At 38.1% G+C, this 23,259-nt stretch overlaps 1 protein-coding gene across 1 annotated transcript; it reads left to right on the top strand.

The window, feature by feature from the left end:
• The first annotated feature begins 5,543 nt into the window (after window positions 1-5,543).
• Window positions 5,544-16,518, top strand: LOC127650151 (nuclear inhibitor of protein phosphatase 1-like). The gene is made up of 7 exons (XM_052135369.1): window positions 5,544-5,605; window positions 6,122-6,182; window positions 6,510-6,663; window positions 7,132-7,349; window positions 10,949-11,093; window positions 11,854-11,918; window positions 13,923-16,518. Exons 1-7 carry the CDS (start codon window positions 5,556-5,558, stop codon window positions 14,286-14,288), a joined length of 1,059 nt encoding a protein of 352 aa, XP_051991329.1. The 5' UTR covers window positions 5,544-5,555; the 3' UTR covers window positions 14,289-16,518.
• Window positions 16,519-23,259: the final 6,741 nt, after the last annotated feature.

The following is a 23,259-nucleotide window of genomic DNA, read 5'->3' as shown; positions in this document are numbered from 1 at the left end:
CATGCCATCCCAGATGTGTGACTTACTTTCTTCTGAAGAACTCAAATTAATATTTTTAGAAGAATATTTCAGCTCTGTAGGTCTGTACAATACAAGTGAATGGTGACCAGCAGTTTAAAGCTCCAAAAATTCACAGACAGTCATTGTAAAAGTACCCCATATGACTCCAGTGGTTTAATCAATGTCTTCAGAAGTGATATGATAGGTGTGGTTGAGAAACAGATCAATATTTAAGTCTTTTTTTATATATATATAAATCTTAAATATTGCCCCCCTACTGGGCACGTAGATGAATTGATGGTAAAAAAAAATAAATACAAATTACTTCAATATTGATCTGTTTCTCAACCACACCTATCATATCACTTCTGAAGACATGGATTTAACCACTGGAGTCCTGTGGATTACTTTTATGCTGCCTTTATGTGATTTTTGGCACCCATTCACTTGCATTGTATGGACCTACAGAGCTGAAATATTCCTCTAATATCCACATCTGGGATGGCATGCAGAGGAGTAAATGATGAGACTATTTAAATTTTTTGGTGAACTATAAGATAGAAAAAGAAAATAATGAAATGCCTAATAATACGTTAAGATTTTGTTTCCACTGTTCAATGTTACTTAGTCAATATTTAAACATAACCTGCCAGTCAAACGTTTTTATTACTATTTTTCACATTTAAAAATAATAGTTGGGTCATCAAAGGTATGCCATAACACAAACGGAAGAATAGGAATTATGTACGACTTTTGCAGAAAGTCACTTGCATTGTGGTGGGTGTGAGTATACGTGAGCACAGTGATCTTTATGTGATCCTCATATGAATGCTTTGAGTGACCAGCCTTGATTAAAAACACTAAACCTCATATATTAGCACAGAGTTAGTCTCCGCATTAGGGAAAAGCGTATAGGGAGTGTGAACCGGATAAGAACATTAATGCTAACACACACAAACACAAGCCTCTGTGAGTCAGAGATCACATGTCTTTGACACTCAACACCAGTGAGGTGAATTTGATCTCCACTTTACTGTGTGGTTTTTGCCTTGAATCCCAGAATGCTGAATCTTAACACTAATCCCTTCCTCTGCGCTCCTGACAGACTCGCACTTAAGTCTCATTTTTGGGGCGTATGAAGAATGAATACTCTGGGACAGAAACTGCCATTCAGGTTGACGTTTTGTATGAAGTTACACGCACATCTGACAAGAACCTTTGTGGCAGGAGCACATCTGCTGCTTTAAACGCCGAGCATGCCCTTGACTGAAGTGACAAGGGACCGTAAGATTTACATGAATATGCCATGTGTTTATTTTTCTTTGCCAGAACCAGAAAATATTTAATTCTGAGCAATGGCTTAAATCATCCCTCTTAAAGATTTTTTCCCTGCTTTTATAGAAGCGTCACTTCCAACTGAGGTATTATCCTATAATCCATATTATCGCAGGAATAAAGGGTAAAAGGATTTTTTTCTCTCAGAACCACACTTTTGTGATCACCCAAATATTGCTAAACCTGCTTTCTCGTTGAGATTACCATAATTTATTCCTTATATTGAAATCCCATTGCCCTTATGAGCTCTGGATTCGTCCATCTATTTCTAAACAACAGCCGGGAGTTCTCAAAGGACTGAGCTACATTTGCCTGACAAGCACATAGTTGTGTCAGTTAGAAACGATTGCTCGATTTGGAAGTGTTACAGATTGTCTGTATTGATCCATTAGAGAACATCATAGAGCGATGCTAAAGTTGACAGGGCAAACATTGAACATGTGAAGCTGACATGCCAATTGTGGTCACGCCCAAAGGAATTTGAAAAAAGAGCAAATCACAGGTGGAGTCCTGTGGAGCATCTCAAAGCAATAGTTCACTCAAAAGTGAAAATTGTCCTTTACTCACCCTCTTGTCATTCCAGACCTGTTCACGCTGCTCTTTTCCATACAACAAATGCATATAGTGACCAAGGGATGTCCATAGGACTCATGCATCAGTCATGTGACAGTTTAGTGTGAGGAACCGACAAAAATAGAAGTCGTTATTCACTGATAATATTCCCCTCTGCTGCAGCTCTCAAATGTACAGAGCCCCTTAGAGGACAGGGAGGGAAATTATTTCTGAAATGAAAAGCATTTTGCGTTCCTTTGCAATAGTTTGTGTTGCATTAAATAACATTGTTAAACTATAATTACTGTTATAAAACCATGATTCATTTTCAGAATAAATGGTATTGCGAGGGAATGCGAAACTTCTTGATTATCCGTACAAATCTTATTTACCCACAGGAGTGAAAAGAGATTTGAGAGTTGTTTCGGAGGGGGAAATGATCAATGATGAATGATTTGAATATGTGTCTATTCCTTGATCTCATACAGAGCTGTCATATGGCTATACAATGGCAAGTTGTATCCTAGGACTGTCAACAGTTCCTTCAATACCCCCATCATAAGGGAAAGACTTCAAGGCTCTTGAAATATATTTTCCTTCACCCTTGTGCGTCAATAGAAAAGGTTACTCAGAGGGTCTTAGAGGACAAAAATGTCTGCGTCAAAAAAACTGCCATAGTAATATTATATATGAATATTATTTTCCACTTTCAATTAGTGAATTTTTCTTCCTAATATTCATTCATTTTCTGGATTTTAACCCTTTAAATGCCAGTTTGTTTATATAATGCCACTGTTGTTTTTTATGAAAAAACATAAAAAATGAATTATTTTCCATATACCAAATGCCAAGGGGAATTTTTTTCTTGGGATTATCACAGTCAATGATTAGCAAGAACTTTGATTTTGATGCTTTATTTTTTTATTTTTTTTGCAGTGTCAGATAAACAAAATGCCACAAATGTCCACATCAAAAAACTATATTCATATTATTTTCCTCTTTAACTGACTTTTGACATTTTTTAACCAACATCAGTCCTGATTATAACTACCAAATATTCAATAATTTTAAGAATTTTAAGCCTTTAAATGCCAGTTTGTTTACATAATTCCACTGTTGTTTTTTACACAACAACAACCACCATTCGTCACTAAGTGGCGTTGACGTCACCACAACGCTTGTGCCAGGCTATGTGCACCTTGAGGCCAAGTGAAGTGTCGAGAGCCTGCTGGAAGGAGGTCACGGGGCAAACCCAGATGCCACGGGTCAACTCACTGAGACGACTGGCTGATGGACCACCTGTGCCCCCTACTGTGCCAGCTTGCTGTGCTTTAGCCATTTGACGATCCGCTTGTTGTTGTGAGTGTCGCTCCTCTGCTCTCTGTTGTCCTCCACAGAGGCCGATCTTGACACCATTGATACAGTCAGCGGCACGTCCCCTCATCTCCACATCCTCCTGTTCCACATCACTCCATCTCCTCTCCAGCCTGTGCTACGCCCATTTAGCCCCCTCAATCTGGCCGAACAAAAGCTGTTTAGGCATGTGATGGCTGGGCATGCGGGCTACATGGCCCTGCCAACGCAGCCTTGCCTGCCGGAGGAGCTCACTGATGGGACTTTGTCCAGATCTTTCAAGGATTTGTGAGCTCCTCACACAATCCAGCCTGGTTAAACCCAGGATGGATCGTAGGCAGGCCAGCCTAAATGTTTCTAACAGGCGAAGGTGTTTCATTAACGGGGTCCATGTTTTGCAAGCATAGAGGCCCCACCTCTTAGTGGCAAGCTCCAGGTTCCGCATCAGCACCACCAACTTCTCTTCTGAGTGGGAAGCAATACCAGATCATTGGCATACATAACATTGTTGAGCAATAGGGAGCCATCTCTTGACTGCACCGGGCATCGATCAGACTCCCATTGTATCTGTACCAGATGGAAATTCCTCTGGTACAGCTATGGAAGGCTTCACGAACTACGTGGTCAAAATAGATGTTTAATAATGTGGGAGCAAGAGGACATCCCTGTGGCACCCCAATGTGTACAGGGAATGGCTCTGACTCCCAGCCATCTAGTTTTACCTGGGCCTGCTCACCAACATGAAGGTCCTTAATGATCGTGAGCAGAGGGTCTGGGACTCCGAAAGCACGAAGAACAACCCAGAGCCCAGGCCTACTGATGGTATCATAGGCCTTGACCAGGTCAATAAAGCAGAGATGTAGGTATTTTGGAATTCCCTACACCTCTGCAGTAGCAGACGGACAGAAAATATGGCATCTGTGCAGGACCGCCCCTATCCTGAAACCACATTGGGTCTCCGCAAGCCTCTCTTCAGCGTGCCTAGCGAGGCGATATTGAATAATCTTTGCCAGGACCTTTCCCGGCGCACTGAGGAGTGAGATGCCCCTGTATTTGTTACAGTCTGTGCGGTCCCCCTTCTTAAAGAGGGGGACCACCTGGGCATCCTTCCAATCCTGCGGAACCCATCCAGTGGTCCAGACTTTTGTTATGATGTCATGTTTTTTTTACACACACATACAAAAAACAGAAGTCCCCCATTTAGCCTTAACAGACTGTAGGGGCAAGTGCTGTTAGCGAGCACCTATGAAGGCTGGAACACAAGGGGGTGGGTATCCAGCACCACGCCCGACCACCTTTGTCTCCCCAGTGGCGATGTTTACACACCGCACCAGGTACTCATTTTAGGCTGAGTCGACCTAGGGGAGGCCCGGGACCGGTTCAGATAATCGTCACTGGTGTTGGCCAGGAGCGGGAATGGAACTCGGGTCGCCAGGTTTGTAGCACGCACACACACACACACACACACACACACACACACACACACACACACACACACACACACACACACACACACACACACACACACACACACACACACACACACACACACACACACACACACACACACACACACACACACACACACACACACACACACACACACACACACACACACACACACACACACACACACAATTAGCTACATCATTTATTTAACTGGCCTGCGGTGCTTCATAATAGGAAAAAAGCATGTATTTGCTCCATAGGCTAAACATGAGAAAATGCCATCATCTGGTGGAATATATAAAATATTTACATTTTGAATCCAGGACTCTGGATTGAAAGCAAAATATAATAAAATTCATGCTTTTATGCATTAATGGCACTGGGATCAAATATTGCAGTTTTTATGGGTTTCAAATGGGACATTTTTGTCCTGAAGGTCCTGAGTGTAACTTTTGTATACACAGTGTATTATAGATGTATTAAAGGAACTGAGGTTGAAATATCAAAATTCCCCAAAAATACACACCTTTGGCCAAATTTATGCCATTGGCATTAACACGAAAAAACTATGATAGATTTTAATGTTCCCTTCTAGTAGGCTATGTCTGGAGGATCTCCAGCCGTGGCAGCTGAAGCACCCTAAATGGTTCATTGAGTATTGTTTAATTTTAACAAATATTCCATCTAGTCTCTCTATTTATAGAGTTCATAAATGCTGAATGCATAATAATTATATAACAATTAGAAAAATACTGTTTAACAGACCATAAACTTAATGAGGGGGTTCAGTGGGCGTTTGAAACTGCAAGTCCCACAATCCTCAGTGATTTCCGCTAGTTACCCAGCATTCCGCGCTACAGTGCAAAATGGCGGCGAGCACAAGCACAGATATAGCAGGTTTTGACTGTCCGTCATGGTGAGACGAGGAATTAAGCACTTTATTATTAAGCAGAAAATGAAAGTACTGCATGCATTTGTGTAGAACTGATGAGTGTACACTGACTGCATGAAAAAAAGCAGTACAGCTCACTCCAGTTTGCGTTTATAGGCGTGGACAGTAGCTTAATACACACCTGCAATCACAGGATGCATGTCTCATTCATTTATTACTTTATATATTGTCTTCGGTCACTTTTTATTTTGAAGTGAGGCTTTGTGGATTCCAGTGTTTTACGTGAACACGCATTCATCATTTAAAGACTGATCTGATCTCATTTCAATGGAATATTATCATTTACTGTGCACATTTCCAATGAAGCCTTAATCCATAACACTAATGAAACTTGCACACCTGCCTTTTTGCAAGGAAAATGTAGAATTTATGGATTACATAGAAATGGATCACTTACAAATTAAACGGACACATCATAATAGTTAGAATAAGAATTGCATGAATGAATTGTCTTATTATGTGTATTTAATATTTTCACAGGGCAGGGAAGCCTCCACCCGGACTCCATCTGGATGTGGTTAAAGGAGATAAATTAATAGAGGTAAGACCTGTTGAATACCCACGTACTGCTTACTGGGCACTTACTGCAGTATATAGTGCATCCAATTTTGTATAAAAATAATAACATTTGAAACATTATGCATATGCAATGTTATGCCACATTACAGTCACATGACCTCATTGCATGCATGCTGACCGAGGCAAGTGCATTCATAGGCAGTCATCAATTTAAAAAAAAATGTATTGGGTTATTTTGCATTTTAAAGTAGACAGTGTTTTGATTGCATATTGCATGCAGCAAATCAGCTTATATCAATAAGTGTCATAAATAATAATGCAGGTATTACACTCTTCTTATGGTGTGCAGAAGCTGATCATCGATGAAAAGAAGTTCTATCTGTTTGGGAGGAACCCTGATCACTGTGACTTCACAATAGACCATCAGTCCTGCTCGCGTGTTCATGCGGCGCTGGTTTACCACAGACACCTCAAGAGAGTCTTTCTCATAGACCTGAACAGCAGTGAGTGCAGCCCTGCTGAACGAAAAAAAACCCACTGGAGATCATGTTTAATATATACATTTGTTTCATATGATTTGACAAGGAAGATGTATTTGTTGGAGATGAGCAATAGCTGTGGTGTTTTTTCCATTGTTATTTTGTTGGTGAATCTCATGACCCTTGTCAAGAACATGTGTGGGTCATATTTCATCCCAAGATCGGAAGGAAAATGTATTAGTTTTAAGTATTAAGTTTAAAAAGGCGCTATATTAGCGCAGACCATTTTATATCTTTGATTTGATTTTGGTGTGAAATATGAGCTGAATATGTTCTTGACAGGCCTCTTGAGATTCATTTGAAGTGCAGTCCTCAGTGCGTAATAAACGGAACAGAATCATTCAACATCTAGTGATTCAGTAATGCTTGATATCTGAAGTACAGGTGAAGCCTTTATTCAGTTTTCATGGTCTTCATCTCTCTTCGCTGCAGCCCATGGCACATTTCTGGGCAGAATTCGCCTCGAGCCTCACAAACCTCAGCAGGTGCCGATCGACTCGACTATGTCGTTTGGAGCGTCGACGCGAGTGTACACGCTGAGAGAGAAACCACAGACACAGAGCAGCTCTGCTACAGGAGACAGTAAAGGAGTGGAGGATGAGGAGCTCAAGGGATTACTGGGACTGCCAGAGGAAGAAACCGAGCTTGAGGTGTGTGTGTGTGTGTGTGTGTGTGTGTGTGTGTGTGTGTGACAGCTTAACAGATCATCTGATACATATTGTTAGGGGATAGGTTGGGCTTGCACAGCTACTCATTTTTACTGCTTGACTAGTCATTCAGAAAAGGTGTGGACTAGTTGGTTGGTCAGTCTTCATTTTTACTCGCCATACAGCAGGGCTGCACAGTGCGACAGTTTTTCTCGCATTTGTGATCAAAAATGATTAGCGCTCTCAATCGATTAGACATTTTTATTTAATTAATGACATGATTTGACAGAAAAAATTGCATATATTGGTATTTGCAGAGAAAGGCCCTGAAATAAAAATAATGCAGTAAATGATTGAATAATTATGAATAGTTATATTTAAATAATTATATATATATATATATATATATATATATATATATATATATATATATATATATATATTGTAATATAGTAATTCAGATAATTAAAATGCATTACATGATTGTGGCAGATGTGTAAAGCATTGATAAGATAATATAAAAAGTGGCTTTAGAAGTCAAAATATTGTTTACATTCCAGCTCTGCCATATGGCATGCAGCATTTGGAGTGTTTGCTGTTTACTGAACTATGTGATTGGACAGAATGGACTGAATTTGGTCAAGTTTAACAAAATTGGATTTATTATGTAATTTTAATAGACATTACTTTAGAAAAGGGGAAAAGCCATCAGATTTTAAATCAACATTGCCTTCTAATTCCACAAAAGGGCGCAATGAATCAATATACAGTTGATGTCAGAAGTTTACATACACCTAAGCAAACACATTTAAACTCAGTTTTTCACAATTCCTGACATTTAATCATAGAAAACATTCCCTGTCTTAGGTCAGTTTGGATCACTACTTTATTTTAAGAATGTGAAATGTCAGAATAATAGTAGTGAGAATGATTTATTTCAGCTTTTATTTCTTTCATCACATTCCCAATGGGTCAGAAATTTACATACACCTTCCACAAGCTTCTCACAAAAAGTTGCTGGAATTTTGGCCCATTCCTCCAGACAGAACTGGTGTGATGGAGTCAGGTTTGTAGGCCTCCTTGCTTGTACAAACTTTTTCAGTTCTGGCCACAAATTTTCTATCGGATTGAGGTCAGAGCTTTGTGATGGCCACTCCAATACCTTGAGTTTGTTGTCCTTAAGTCATTTTGCCACAACTTTGGAGGTATACTTGGGGTCACTGTCCATTTGGAAGACCCATTTGCGACCAAATTTTAACTTCATGGCTGATGTCTTGAGATTTTGCTTCAATATATCCACATTTTTCTTCCTCATGATGTCATCTATTTTGTGACGTGCACCAGTCCCTCCTGCAGCAAAGCACCCCACAACATGATGGTGCCACCCCCATGCTTCATGGCTGAGTTGGTGTTCTTCGGCTTGCAAGCCTCACCCTTTTTCCTCCAAACATAACAATGGTCATTATGGCCAAACAGTTAAATTCTTCTTGCTGAGCAGCCTTTCAGATTATGTCGATATAGGACTTGTTTTACTGTGGATATAGATACTTGTCTACCTGTTTCCTCCAGTATCTTCACAAGGTCCTTTGCTGTTGTTCTGGGATTGATTTGCACGTTTTGCACCAAACTACGGTCATCTCTAGGAGACAGAATGTGTCTCCTTCATGAGCGGTATGATGGCTGCATAGTCCCATGGTGTTTATACTTGTGTATTATAGTTTGTACAGATGAACGTGGTACATTCAGGTGTTTGGGAATTGCTCCCAAGGATGAACAGGTCCACAGTTGTTTTTTTTTTCTGAGGTCTTGGCTGATTTCTTTAAATTTTCCCATAATGTCAAGCAAATAGGCACTTAGTTTGAAGGTAGGCCTTAAAATACATCCACAGGCACTCCTCCAATTCAATTTGGTACACCTCCTATCAGAAGCTAATTGTCTTTAAGCTGTTTTAAATTCACAGTTAACAGGTGTATGTAAACATCTGACCCACTGGAATTGTGATATAGTCAAATAAAAGTGAAACAATCTGTCTGTAAACAATTGTTGGAAAAATTACTCATGTCATGCACAAAGTAGATGTTCTAAATGACTTGCCAAAACTATAGTTTGCTAATATTAAATATTTGGAGTGGTTAAAAAATAAGTTTTAATGACTTTAAACTTTTTTCTGAACTGTAAGTCTAACAGTACCGTGTTATAGCCATTGTTTATTGCAAAGAACATACCTGGCTGTTAACAAAAGTGCATAAAATTATAAAGTCAAAGATATAGCCAGTTTATATTCTCAAATCTTAATAAAAAAAAAGTAAAGAGACAAAAAGTGCTTCAATAGGTGGTTCTATGTTAATGTGTGTTGCATGGCAGCCTATACCGATGCCATAGTAGCAGTAACACAGTGTTTTTCTTTAATAACAGCTGTTTGTTCTTACCTAATGCATATGCAGCAAGATGCTGATATGTGCATTAGTCCACTACGCCACCACCACTCCCATACATGGTGTTTTTTGTAGGCAAAATTTTCTAGAATAATTTTAGTTGGAAAGTTCACATTTGTTCATTAAATTGTTTTGTAAAGTGGCCTATAAACATCACTCAAGGAAACAGATATATCAAAAAAGGTCCTCCCAGTAATTCCTAAAGCATTGAGTCATCAACCATAATTATAAGGCAAAATTACATGTTTTTCTTTTTTATTATTATTATTCAACCATTTATAATTTGTTATACTCAGGTGGCAGGTAATGATCGATGCCTTAATCTTTTACAGCTATAGCAGAACGTAATTGTCTTTAGCAAAAATGTCCATGTTTATGCATCAACAAGATCATTTATAAAATATGATTCTTAATAAATACATCCCAAAAGTAAAATTTTCCCCTAATTACTGTATTCAAATGGCAACTTAAATGCTGCTGCAGTACCTCTATGGTTGAATCAGTTGTATGATACAGATCATAATGACGCTAGGCCATTATGGCATCTATAAAGAAAAGAGGAAGATTATGAAAGGGAGATGATCGGTCTGAACGTCCTGCAATCATCATCAGTGCTTGGCAATGCATCTAAATCTGAATGCACATTTTAGCAATTAAATGTGCACTTTTATTTTAAATTCAACCAATATTTGAAATTTCAATTTGCATTTGACTGCCTTAAATTGTTTAATTAGCCTATCAGTTGGAATCAAAATGAGTTTTAAACATTTAAAACTCTTACCCATTAATCATCAATGACTGGAAAGGTCAAAAAATTAGTTATACAAAATAATGCCATGCAAACACGGATGATTCTTCCTCCTGAAATTGCCATGTATAGAACAACTGCAACAGAAGTCATGTGATCCACGACTAGTTCATATAGACTTTTCTGCTAATCTAATCGAATAGTCAGCTGAAGTTGTCATTTCCAGGAGTGTCCCTGGATGTGCCTATTTGTTTGTACAATTTGTGAGGCTCATGACATCGATTCATTGAAAAGATTACTTTAGACACCGAGTAGCAAGTTAACAAAGACAACTGCTCATTCCAAAAGATAAAGGGAGAGAAATGACCCCACTGGAAAAGTATGAGTGAACTCTAAGCAGAGTGGTATTAATTTGACAGAACCTGACAGAGTTCAACACTGCTCACAACAAGCGCATCTCCACGCTGACCATCGAGGAGGGAAACCTGGAGATCCAGAGACCCAAGAGGAAGAGGAGGAGCTCACGTGTATCCTTCAGTGAAGAAGAGGAAATCATCAACCCTGGTAAACATACACACGCACACATGTGCGTGCTAGATGAGCATGCTTGCATTCAGGAGCACGACGGTGTTTTAAGAAATGGTTTTCATCCTGTATTTCAACACATCTCTACTGTATGTGCTCACTTTTTCATTTCTTTTAGAAGATGGTAAATTGTGTAAGACAATATTAGTATTGAATGTATAGAAAGTGCATATACTGTATTTACATAAATGTAGATGTACCTGTACATTTTAGAGTTCAACCGATAGTGGATTTTGCCGATAACTAGTCCGATAACCGGTTAATTGGCCGATGGTTTTTAAAATGTATTTATAGAATGTCTAAAAAACTAATCAAGAGACATAAATGAATAAAGTCCCACATGCAGTTTATTGTTCAACCAAAATCCCCAAAATAAAATGAAGATTTGGTGCATAATGCAGTAATTATACGTATAAACAAGCCCAAAACACACCAGAGACTCTTATTTTGAAATTATGATAAAATTATCAGCAACGATCGCCATTGATTTTTGCTGATAAGGATAGTTCCAAAAAGCAACTATCGGCACAGATTAATCTGTAAATCCGACATATAGTCTACCTCTATATGTCATGTTAAAAAACAAAAAACAGCAAACATGATGTACTGTAGTATGGTACGGTAGTATTCCATCCCGATAGAAGTTTTCCATCATTGACTCAATCTCCTTGCAGTCTTCTCATTCTTTTGTTCATGTTGTGACTTGTGGTGGTGTTAATTAGTACTTTTCTATTCACAGAGGACGTCGACCCCTCTGTAGGCCGCTTCAGAAACATGGTGCAGACAGCTGTGGTCCCCATTAAGGTAAAATCATTGGTTTCACAGTGTCTGCAATGATTTTAATGGATTGAGAACTGACGTTCTCTCAATACAATTACAGTTGCTTGTTGCATGGCACACAAACAGGAAATTGTATAATGTGGGAATAATGGTTTCTAAAAGGTTTCTCGCTCCTAATGTAAAGATAATATCCCCTGCCCTTACCTGTCTGGCCATCTGTCTCTACAGTAGTCTTCCTGTTCAAATGAGCTTGTTTCAATGGCATGTTACAGAACTATGGATGTGAATCATTACGGATTGAATTCATGTTGTGATTCCAATTCAACATAACATAGATATATGAACAGCCAGTCAGAAACTACACTGATTTACACTGGTTATTTTGAGGTTGGATATGACAAAGTATTGACTTGTGAGATGTTTATTTTTAGGGTTCCCATTTTTAGGGTTCCAAAACCTGGAAATATCAATTTAAAAATAATTTTCCAGGACTAGAACAGTAAAAAAAAAAGGATATTTTTAAAAGTTTTAGTTATAGTTAGACTTGAAAATATTTTATCATCTACTGTACATATTGCTTTTGTGTAAAATATAACTTTGCAAGTTTTTGCTTAAAAACAGTTCACAAATCTTAATGATTCATTAGCAAACATACCTGAATACTCGGATCTCTTTTTGTTCATTCTTAAGACATCAGGCCACTTTTCATTCACAGTTATATTTTGGAACCCATTCAACTTAAATATTGTTATAAATTGTAAACAAATACAACAGTAATTTAATTTAAATCTCACGCTTTTATTTTGACATTCTGAACTCTCCAGGAAGTCCTGTATGAGTTTGTAGGCAAGTTCACAGTAGTTTAATTCGCTTCTTATTCAAATTCTGATAAAATGCAGCTCCGGTGCCGTTATAAATGTATATTATAAGTGAACCCACTATTGAGCATCTACATCGGAGATGTTCTTGAGTAGCGCGTGAAGGCTAAAATCAGCCGCGAGTGTGTGTGTAAACAGAGCTATCGCACGTCTTTAAGTAGCTTTGAATAAAATGCACGAGTCATATGAACTGCTTTAATGGTGTTTAATGGTTCTTTTATGTCACTTTTGGAGCTTGACCGTAATGAACATGACTAACACAGTATCAGATTTGGATTGGGCTCGTCGGACCGATACCTGACCCGTCTAAAAGTTTCAGTATCAGAGCCGATTCCGATCAAGGTATCAGACCGGTGCATCCCTAATTATCACAAATGACTGGAAAGGTCAAGGCAAATATCAGGGAATTTTAAAATGTCTTTTTCCAAGCCTGGGAAAGTTATGGAAACTTAAAAAAAAATACAACAAAATTTTTATAGTAAGGCTGTGAATAGATTGAAATTGTTTTAACTTGTGAATCAGATTTTTAACACATTATCAGATCATTTATTTCCTGTTATGTACATTACAACAAACATAAAAAGGTATAATGAGATATATTGTCTCAAAGAATTAGCAAGAAATTGGTTATGCATCATTTATTTTAAGTATTTAAATATGTATTTATTAAAATGTTCAGTTTTTTTTTTTTTGTGGTAGAGTTAATTAGAGTGTTTTGCTTCATCTTATAGATGAGTGAATCGCTCTTATGAATTGGTTCTTTTGAATGAATTGGTCAAATCGGTAAACAAATCTTAATGACTCGATAGCAAATCCAGGAATCCACTATCATTTCTTTAACCACTCCAACTGACTCATTTTGACCAATTCATTCAAAAGAACCGAATCAGATATGCTTGTATGCTGCTTGTTATGTGCATCCAGTGAACACAGCACAATAGAAAAGATGGTCTTATTTCACAGCACCAAGCATCGGTGAAAGAATTCAGAAGTTATGTGTTAACAAAACCGAATGCCATTAAAAACATTAACAGTTTAACAAAAACAGTTTTAAAATGAACAGTTTTTAAAAAATGGAACTGGATCTGAATAAGAACTGCTTCTCATTTCCCTACTAAAATACTTTCACTCTTTCATGTCTCGACCATAGAAGAAGAAACTGGAGGCCCACGGTACAATGGGACTGGACGACAGCATAGCACGCCGGTTACAGAACTTCCCTCTCAGCGCTGGGCTCTATGGCGACCTGCCGCCCACCAGTCATGAGGCAGGTGGACAAGGGGGTGGAGCTCAGGGGGGCGGGTCATCTGCAATGCTGGCCGGGATGCCACACCCTTTCCCCAACCCCGCCCCAGAGGTCAATCTCTCGCCCACCACAGTGCAGCCCCCTGTCATGCTCAACCCCACCCCTGCTCCTGGACCCTACTCGGCTGAACCCGTCAACGAGCCACGCAAGAAAAAATATGCCAAGGAGGCGTGGCCTGGCAAGAAGCCCACCCCCTCCCTGCTGATCTAACATGTTTTACTATAAAACAGGATAGCCAGATCCTGCAGACATCAGATTTAAAGATGACCATTACGGATATCTGCCTTGGAGTTTGGAGTACTTTTATTTGAGGAATTGTTTCCATGCGATATTTTGGACAAATTAGATACTTCAGCGTTACCTGATACAGGTTGAGGCATTACTGTAGGGATTATTGGTTTGGAAAATGTGAGGCATCTACAGAAACTGTTGGTGTTTCAGGAAGTTGGTGAATTTCACAAAGAAATGTCTAGGTCATATTTAACCCCAAATCAGAAGAAAGTATATTTTGCATAAAGAAAATAAAGCTTATTTTTAGGACCATTATTTTTACGTTTGTAACATTTAAGCACATATACCTCTCAATTGATTTTATCAGCATAAATTAACATTTGAAAACACATTAATTTCACCTCATCCACATAAATTTGAGTGTTTTGACACCGCTCCCATTTTTCCAGAATTTGGAGTTTTCAAATGAAAATGGATTTGTTGATTTAGCCTAAAGGATATCAATAATTTACAAAGAAAATATAAAAAAATGTCCACATTACGGCAATAAGAAAGGGATTGTTTTTTAACTTAAAGGCAGTACAAAATATTACCTTGATATATAAATGACTTACAATTTAAATAATTGATAAATCATTTTAATTCAAATTTGTGAGGACATGTGCTTAATTGTCACAATGCAAAACTCTAAATGGTCCTAAAAATAGGCTTCATTTTCTTTATGCAACATCTGTAACATTACATCACTAAGGTTCAGCTTATTACGTTTGCATTTGTTAGCATCATTAGTTAATGCACTATGAACTAACATGTACTGACAATGAACTATTGTGTTTTTATCAATTAACATTAAGAAAGATTAATAAATGCTGTTTAAAAATAGTTTATTGCTAAATAATGATACCATCATTCAAATCAGACATATCTCCATTCTTTTGATTTTGGGCTGAAATATAACGTGCACATGTTGATCTTCCATGCCTGATCGTGACAGGTTTCGTTATGTCATGTTGTTAGTGATGTTTAAATGAGTAGCACCTCATCGTAGTTTGTTGTTTCAGGCTTTCTTGACAGGAACAATCTTCAGAAAGCTCGCACCACATGCAGTAGATATCAGTAGGTGATTGAGTAAATGTCTTCTCCCTCACGGTAAGATACAAGCTGTTGTTGTTGTCAGCCACACTAATGGGAACCAGCAGCCGTTGCATTCTAACAATAACACGTATTTAATACTTTTTATGTTTTCAAAAACCAAGAACTTATTCCTCTGGCAAAATTGTCACTGTACATTTAAGATGTTTTTGTATGACATATTTGAAGTACAAACCAAACCATTGAACTCAACCAAATGTTACATTACTTAACCGTAATGCTGTAGGTTCAAATGGTTTATCATGAGACTGTTTGTATTACACATAGGACATTTTTAATGACATTTTTCAAAACACTGTGGTTGTATATTGGTTTATAGAGAGAAATTGAAACACCTGATTGTTCAAAGACAAAAATGAGAACGGAGTGATTTATGTCATCTGAAAGCAGGGAATTGCCTTGTAATGTGAACCGTTTTATTAGCGTTTTTATATATATATTTTATATCTGAATGGATCTTGCTACCCATTGTTGTGAGTGAAAGCACACATGAAAAGACTTGACGTGGAAAGATGAAAGGAATTCTTGTCATTGTTGGATTATTTGTCTAATAAACAGTATTCCTTACCCGAAACTGAATATGGATGTCAATGGTGAAGTGCGGTGATAACCAGATCTGTCATTTTCTGAAGGTATGAGTGGTGTTTGAATGTGGAAAACACACTACCAAGATGCTGGGTGGTTGCTAGCACTGTCAGAAATTAACTTTGCTATTAGGAGGCCATATTTGTCCCCTTGATTTGGTATAGTAATGTGGCAAAATTTGGCCACATCCACACTTTATTTTTTAAATGCTTCGATTTTGCCAAGTTTCATTCAAACAGAGACTCACTCTCTGGAAAGCGATGACGGTAGAACACTGAAAACAGATTTCAAACTGATAAGTGTAGGTGGGATCTGATCTCCATATATACAAATACTTTTGATAATTGCACCATATATACCATACTATCAAGATTTTTTGTGTACCATTTATGGAAAATAACCATGTGAGCATGCTGTACCAAGTTTGTTTATGTAATCACTTTTGCCATTTCATTACCTCTTAAATATTACACTGGGGGAAAAAAAATCTATAAATAGAAAGATATAAGAAAAGATTAAGTACTTTCTACATTGAATAAGTTAAAGCGTGAAATTGAAAATATTAAGTAAATTCTTAATTTAAAAATGAATGCTCTAGCTTACAATTAAATATTATTTATGATTGCTATCTTTACAATGTGTCATAACTCCTAAAGTAGAAAACCTTGTCATATTTATTTGTTAATTGAGTATATTCTCAGATAAATAAAATGAGTACATTTTTGAAAAGCTTTTAGAAGCTGGCTTGAATAATGAATCGGCTTGAATGTTTTCACTTTTTCAAGTTTATTTACACCCGCTTATATTGTTGATTTTGTTGTTACATTTGGCAACTTCATGTTTCGAGAGGTCTGAAGTTTGAGATAAAAACAATTACCTTTGGGTTGTTACCGTCATTGTGTTTTGTGTATCAAGTGTTCAGGTCTGTGTGGAGAGTATCGATCACCATTAAAGCTGGGAGATGTTGTCTAATAGACTTCTTAGCATGCATTAAGCTTCCCTGTGGAAGGCTTCTGTGTGTCATGTGGTACTTAACCATGTTAAAAAAAAGCATTGAAATACTAGAACACTTTCAATTCAATGCTGCATTGTCTGAGTAAACTGACTTGAAACAGAGTATTGCTAAATAAACTTTATTTTTTAAATAAATATTATTTGGAAATGTGGTCTGTACTGATTCTTTTTTAAATCTTAGTTTGTATTTTTTAATACTAAATTAACTGGAAATGGATATATTTGTAGACCAAGGTCTCAGCTAATGAACCGTGTAAGGGAACAGGTTTTTATAAAAATGCTTTTTTTTTTTTTTTTTTTTTTTTAATTCTGCAGAACACATATAGAGGAATATTTCATGTCTGTACAAGTGAATGTTGATCCGACCTTTGTAGCTCCTAAAATGACATGAAGAAAACAGAGAAGTGGTGAAATCTATGTCTTCAGAAGCGATCAAATCGGTTGAGTTACATGTGCTTCCAAGTATAGAGCATGCATCTAAAAACAAATTATAATGAAATTATTACAAATATATAAGTACTGAATGCCCTGAGTGTACACATTTCATTTAGATTTAACTTTATCTGAAGAATCAGTTAACGGAAATTGTTTTCAAGTATTCTTTTTTCTTTCTTTTAAATAAATAAACCCCATATTTTGTTCTTCAGTGTGCACTCACCAGCCACTTTATTAGATACACCTGTGCATCTACTAATTCATGCAATTATCTAACCAGCTAATCATGTGGCAGCTGTGTAATGCATAAAATCATTCAGATACGGGTCAGGAGCTTCAGTTAATTTTGACATCAATCATCAGAATGCGGAAAAATTTGATCTCAGCAGGGGCGGATCTAGAAAAATATTTATGGGGTGGCGAGAGGTTGGCAGGAATTTTTGAGGGGTGGCAACATATGGCAGACTTATATATACTTAATTTAATCACGTTTATCACAGTTTGATGAGAAATAGTATGTACACACTAAAAAAGGGCACAGGCTGCCATTTACAAACTCATACAGACAAACTTAATCTCATGCAATCAATGTCTTGCATTTGAGGTTTCATGTGAAAGAGTTCATATTAAGAATAAGTGACACTGGCCACTTGTGCCAATGTGATCTCACTTAATAGGAGATAGAAGTATGATTGAAGTAAGGGCATTATCACCGGAAAGGCATTAAGGTAAGACACAGGTGATGACAGGCAGATGTGTGAGAGGGGAAGCAAACGCACGCAGCATTTGTACAAGAAGAAACTATACAAAGAAAAACGTACACATGAAGATCTACGGACTGAGCTGTACTAAAGTGAGCATAAATACACTGGAAATAAATAGGTCAAGGCACTCAAACGAGGTACTGGATATCGCTTTAATTGTTTACTCAGAACACACATTTTTCCAAACTGATCAGTCTTTTGCCGCTCTGGCGCCATCTCGTGTTGCATTCAGTGCAGTCGGACATTGAAGATTCGTGCTCGTAAATTGTCAAATTGGCCATAACTTTTAATTCTTTGCTGCCAACTGGGGTGGCATTTGCCACCCTATGCCACCCCGGTAGATCCACCCCTGGATCTCAGTGATTTGGACCATGGTATGATTGTTGGTGCCAGATGGGCTGGTTTGAGTATTTCTGTAACGGCTGATCTCCTGGGATTTTCACACACAACAGTCACTAGAGTGTAAAGAAAATGGTGCAAAAAAACATCCAGCAACAGTTCTGTGGGCAAAAATGGCTTGTTAATCACAGAGGTCAGAGAATAATGGCCAGACTAGTTCAAGCTGACAGGAAGATGACAGTAACCCAAATGTTACAACAGTGCTATGCAGAAAAGCATTTCTGAACATTAAACACATTGAACATTGAGGTGGATGGGCTACAGCAGAAGACCCCTCCGGGTACCACTACTGTCAGCTTAGAACAGGAAACTTAGGCTGCAATGGGTACAGGCTCACCAAAACTTGGCAGTAGACGACTGGAAATACATTGACTGGTCTGACAAATCTGGATTTCTGCTGAGGTACACAAATGGTAGGCCCACTGCAGCCTAAGTTTTCTGTTCTTGACTGACAGAAGTGAAACCCAACATGGCCTCCTTTTGTTGTAGCCCATCCACCTCAAAGTTCTGAAATCACTCTATCATTATGATTGGATTATAAGAGTAGACTGATTGCTATAAATGGAGGGAAGAAGTGCTTCCAATCATTGTGTTATTGTTAGCAATGGTTACCTCTAAAAAAGATGTGCAGCCATCATCGCTTTGCATCAAAATGGCCTCACATGCAAGGAAATTGCTGCAAAGAATATTGCACCAGAAAGAACCATTTACTGTATCATCGAGAACTTCCAGGAGAGAAGTTCAACTGCAGTGAAGAAGGCTTCAGGACGTCCCAGAGTGTCCAGCAAGTGCCAGCTCTTCCTGAGGAGTCCGCTACGGAATCGTGTCACCACCAGTGCAGAGCTTGCTCAATATTGGCAGCAGGTTGGTGTGAGTACATCTGCACGCACAGCGAGGCGAAGACTTTTGGACAATGGCCTGGTGTCAAGAAGGGCAGCAAAGAAGCCACATTTTCCAAGAAAAACATCAAGGACAGACTGAAATTCTGCAGAAAGTACAAGGATTAGACAGCAGAAGACTGGTGCAAAGTTATGAATAAAGAATGGTATCAAAACGTCCTGCAAGAGCAACTTCTCCCAACGATCCAGGAGCAATTTGGTGATGATCCATGCATTTTCCAGCATGATGGAGCACAATGTCACAAGGCAAGAGAGATAATGAAGTGGCTCGGAGATCATTATATTGAAATTTTGGATTCGTGGCCAGGCAACTCCCCATATCTTAATCCCATAGAGAACCTGTGGTCAATCCTCAAAAGGCGAGTGGACAAGCAGAAGCCCACAAAATGTGATCAACTCCAAGACAAGAATGGATCACCATCAGTCAGGATTTGGCCCAGAAGCTGATATCCAGCATGCCAGAGCGAATTGCAGAGGTTATGAAGAACAAGGGCCAACACTGTAAATATTGACTTCATATATTGAATGTTTTTGCCAATAAAAGCCTTTCAAATTTAGGAAATGCTTATCATTGTTTTCCAGTATACCATAGAACTATGTGGAAAAAATAATCTACAAATACTGAAGCAGCAAACTTTGCAAAACACAAAATTTATGTCACTGCCAATACTTTTGGCCACGGCTGTACATTAAGAATTACACAAGAACATCTGTGGTTGTATTTTAACTGTATGAGTTATCTTGTTTTGAAAGTCTTAACACTCTTTAGGGGAACATTTATGAGTGCTCAGAAATATTAATGGCTTCAGACAATATGTCAATAATGGCTTTTGCCCACTAGAGAGTGCTGTGTGACAAAGCTGTCCATGTGCTTTCGTTTGACACACTGGGGTGCATGCTGTGGGCATATGCAAAAATTTGAAAAAGAACTGCATGTGGGAGGTGTCTCTTCAAGATTTTACATGTCATTAAGGATGATGGCTCCATGGTTGACCAAATAAATCCATACATTTTCCTCTAAGAGAAACACATGCATTTCTATGCACTCTAGCAAAGCAAATGAAATGGCAAAATGCAATTCGATGCAGCACATCTCATTAGAATATGAGTTCTACAGTACGCATGCAAGATAATTGATATTGTCATTAAATATTGTTACATTCTTACACATTTGGTGGCTCTCAGTTTCAGGCGTCATGTTTGTGAGTGTCTCTGAAGCCCACTAGGGGTCTCACGCACTCTTCCATACGTCTCACTGTGCGGATAAATGGCACCTCATTAATCAAATGTACATGAGTGCGCTCAGGTTGCCATGGCAATAATTATCAGAGCAGCCTAATTAACTTTCTCAATTGCTTAATGATATACGACCCTATGAACTCCCCCCTGTTTCTTCTCTCTCTATAATTCGGGCAGATTTTTTTTTCCTCAAAATTTTTCTTCTCTGTTCACTCTCATGTTAACCCGCAACCACCATTTTACGAAAATAAAATACAGATTGCAAGTAGGCTTAACACTGGTAGTTAAAATGTAAAAGTGCAGTCCAGGTCCAGCTCTGAGTTTCTGTGGCACCTTACTTACAGCCAGAACAACAGGTGTTTAAAAGATACGGTTAAAAGAAAGATTAAATGTACAGCTGTAACTTTAAATGATCCATTCAGATTCTGTGACGGAGAAAACTCACTATTAGCAAGTCAGTCAACTCGGCAGACAGCTTTTGAACGCTCCCGGGGAGCTATTTTTCTATGTAAACAAGTGACATGTATCTACTTGAATGGGGAAAGACCGAAATCTCCAAAACAGTTGGTTAAGATTATGATCAAAGAACATATTTCAAATTAGCAGTAAAATCTATAAACAATGGTATTATTAATGTGCAGATTACGCTATAAAAAAAATAAAAGAAAAAAGAAAAGAAAAGGTGATTGGCTGTTTTACTTGTAAGGCGGGACTTTCTACATCCGTTGGCCGTTCCAATTTCTCCCAATGTTTTCAATTGCATCTGCGTATATTCTTAGGGGGTAATAAAATATAAAAATTGGCAAAATATATGTCATATGTCAAATATAAAACATATTTAGTGCAGACACTTCACAAAGTCAAGATGATTAAGAGTGCCTCACCTGAGAGTATAGATGACATGAAGTGATGGTTTGAGGTTATTGTTAATGGGCATTTCTCAGATTAAGGGCCAAATTGGGTTTCTGCAATTTTGAAAATTAAAATCCCAAATTTGACTTATTGGTATACATCAAATTATCAGTCCTTAAGTCAGGAACAACGTTATGAGCTTGGTTGAGACCATAAGATAAGGAAATTTATGATTTTTTGCCATTTTTTAAACTATGTCACGTAAATGTGTCATTACCAATTAAATGATAAATCAGTGCTTTTAAAACATTTTGTGGTTTCACATGGAATCTATTTTATCTTGAACTTAATGGGATTGTTGATTTTTACTTGCAAGATGAATTATTGTCATTTAAGTATCTACATTTCTGATTCATCAATCTACCCTGGCTTGGAATATAAGCTTATTTTAAGTGAATGCCATATATCAAAGCTTTTTTAATACAGTGATCATTTAGACAAAAATTGTCAAAAATATATAATTGAAGGATGTTTTTGTAATTTATACATAATTTATTGGCAAAAATATGTATGGTGATGGTGATGACATTGCAGTTCTGGTAATGACAGTTTGTTGCGGTGATGACAAATCACTGATCATAACCTATAGTAATTTAAGAGCCTAAGTGACTTCAGACCAACAACAACAAAAAAAACACCAGTTAGTAATTGGTTTAAACATCAAAACATACACTCACCTAAAGGATTATTAGGAACACCATACTAATACTGTGTTTGACCCCCTTTCGCCTTCAGAACTGCCTTAATTCTACGTGGCATTGATTCAACAAGGTGCTGAAAGCATTCTTGTGAAATGTTGGCCCATATTGATAGGATAGCATCTTGCAGTTGATGGAGATTTGTGGGATGCACATCCAGGGCACGAAGCTCCCGTTCCACCACATCCCAAAGATGCTCTATTGGGTTGAGATCTGGTGACTGTGGGGGCCATTTTAGTACAGTGAACTCATTGTCATGTTCAAGAAACTAATTTTGATTCGAGCTTTGTGACATGGTGCATTATCCTGCTGGAAGTAGCCATCAGAGGATGGGTACATGGTGGCCATAAAGGGATGGACATGGTCAGAAACAATGCTCAGCTAGGCCGTGGCATTTAAACGATGCCCAATTGGCACTAAGGGGCCTAAAGTGTGCCAAGAAAACATCCCCCACACCACCACCACCAGCCTGCACAGTGGTAACAAGGCATGATGGATCCATGTTCTCATTCTGTTTACGCCAAATTCTGACACTACCATCTTAATGTCTCAACAGAAATCGAGACTCATCAGACCAGGCAACATTTTTCCAGTCTTCAACTGTCCAATTTTGGTGAGCTCTTGCAAATTGTAGCCTCTTTTTCCTATTTGTAGTGGAGATGAGTGGTACCCGGTGGGGTCTTCTGCTGTTGTAGCCCATCCGCCTCAAGGTTGTGCGTGTTGTGACTTCACAAATGCTTTGCTGCATACCTCGGTTGTAACGAGTGGTTATTTCAGGCAAAGTTGCTCTTCTATCAGCTTGAATCAGTCGGCCCATTCTCCTCTGACCTCTAGCATCAACAAGGCATTTTCA

This window comes from Xyrauchen texanus, chromosome 10, assembly GCF_025860055.1.
Source record: "Xyrauchen texanus isolate HMW12.3.18 chromosome 10, RBS_HiC_50CHRs, whole genome shotgun sequence".
In the NCBI taxonomy this organism is placed as follows: Eukaryota; Metazoa; Chordata; class Actinopteri; order Cypriniformes; family Catostomidae; genus Xyrauchen; species Xyrauchen texanus.
The sequence above is the reverse complement of the archived record's forward strand: the minus strand, read 5'-3'. Positions and strand labels throughout refer to the sequence as shown.

What these genes read in the sequence shown, in the direction of transcription:
- LOC127650151 (XM_052135369.1), top strand. Translation starts at nt 5,556, where the DNA reads ATGGCGGCGAGCACAAGCACAGATATAGCAGGTTTTGACTGTCCGTCA. An exon ending in AAGGAGATAAATTAATAGAG is followed by an intron (nt 6,183 to 6,509) that starts GTAAGACCTGTT and finishes TATGGTGTGCAG; the next exon opens with AAGCTGATCATCGATGAAAA. An exon ending in AGGAAGAAACCGAGCTTGAG is followed by an intron (nt 7,350 to 10,948) that starts GTGTGTGTGTGT and finishes TTAATTTGACAG; the next exon opens with AACCTGACAGAGTTCAACAC.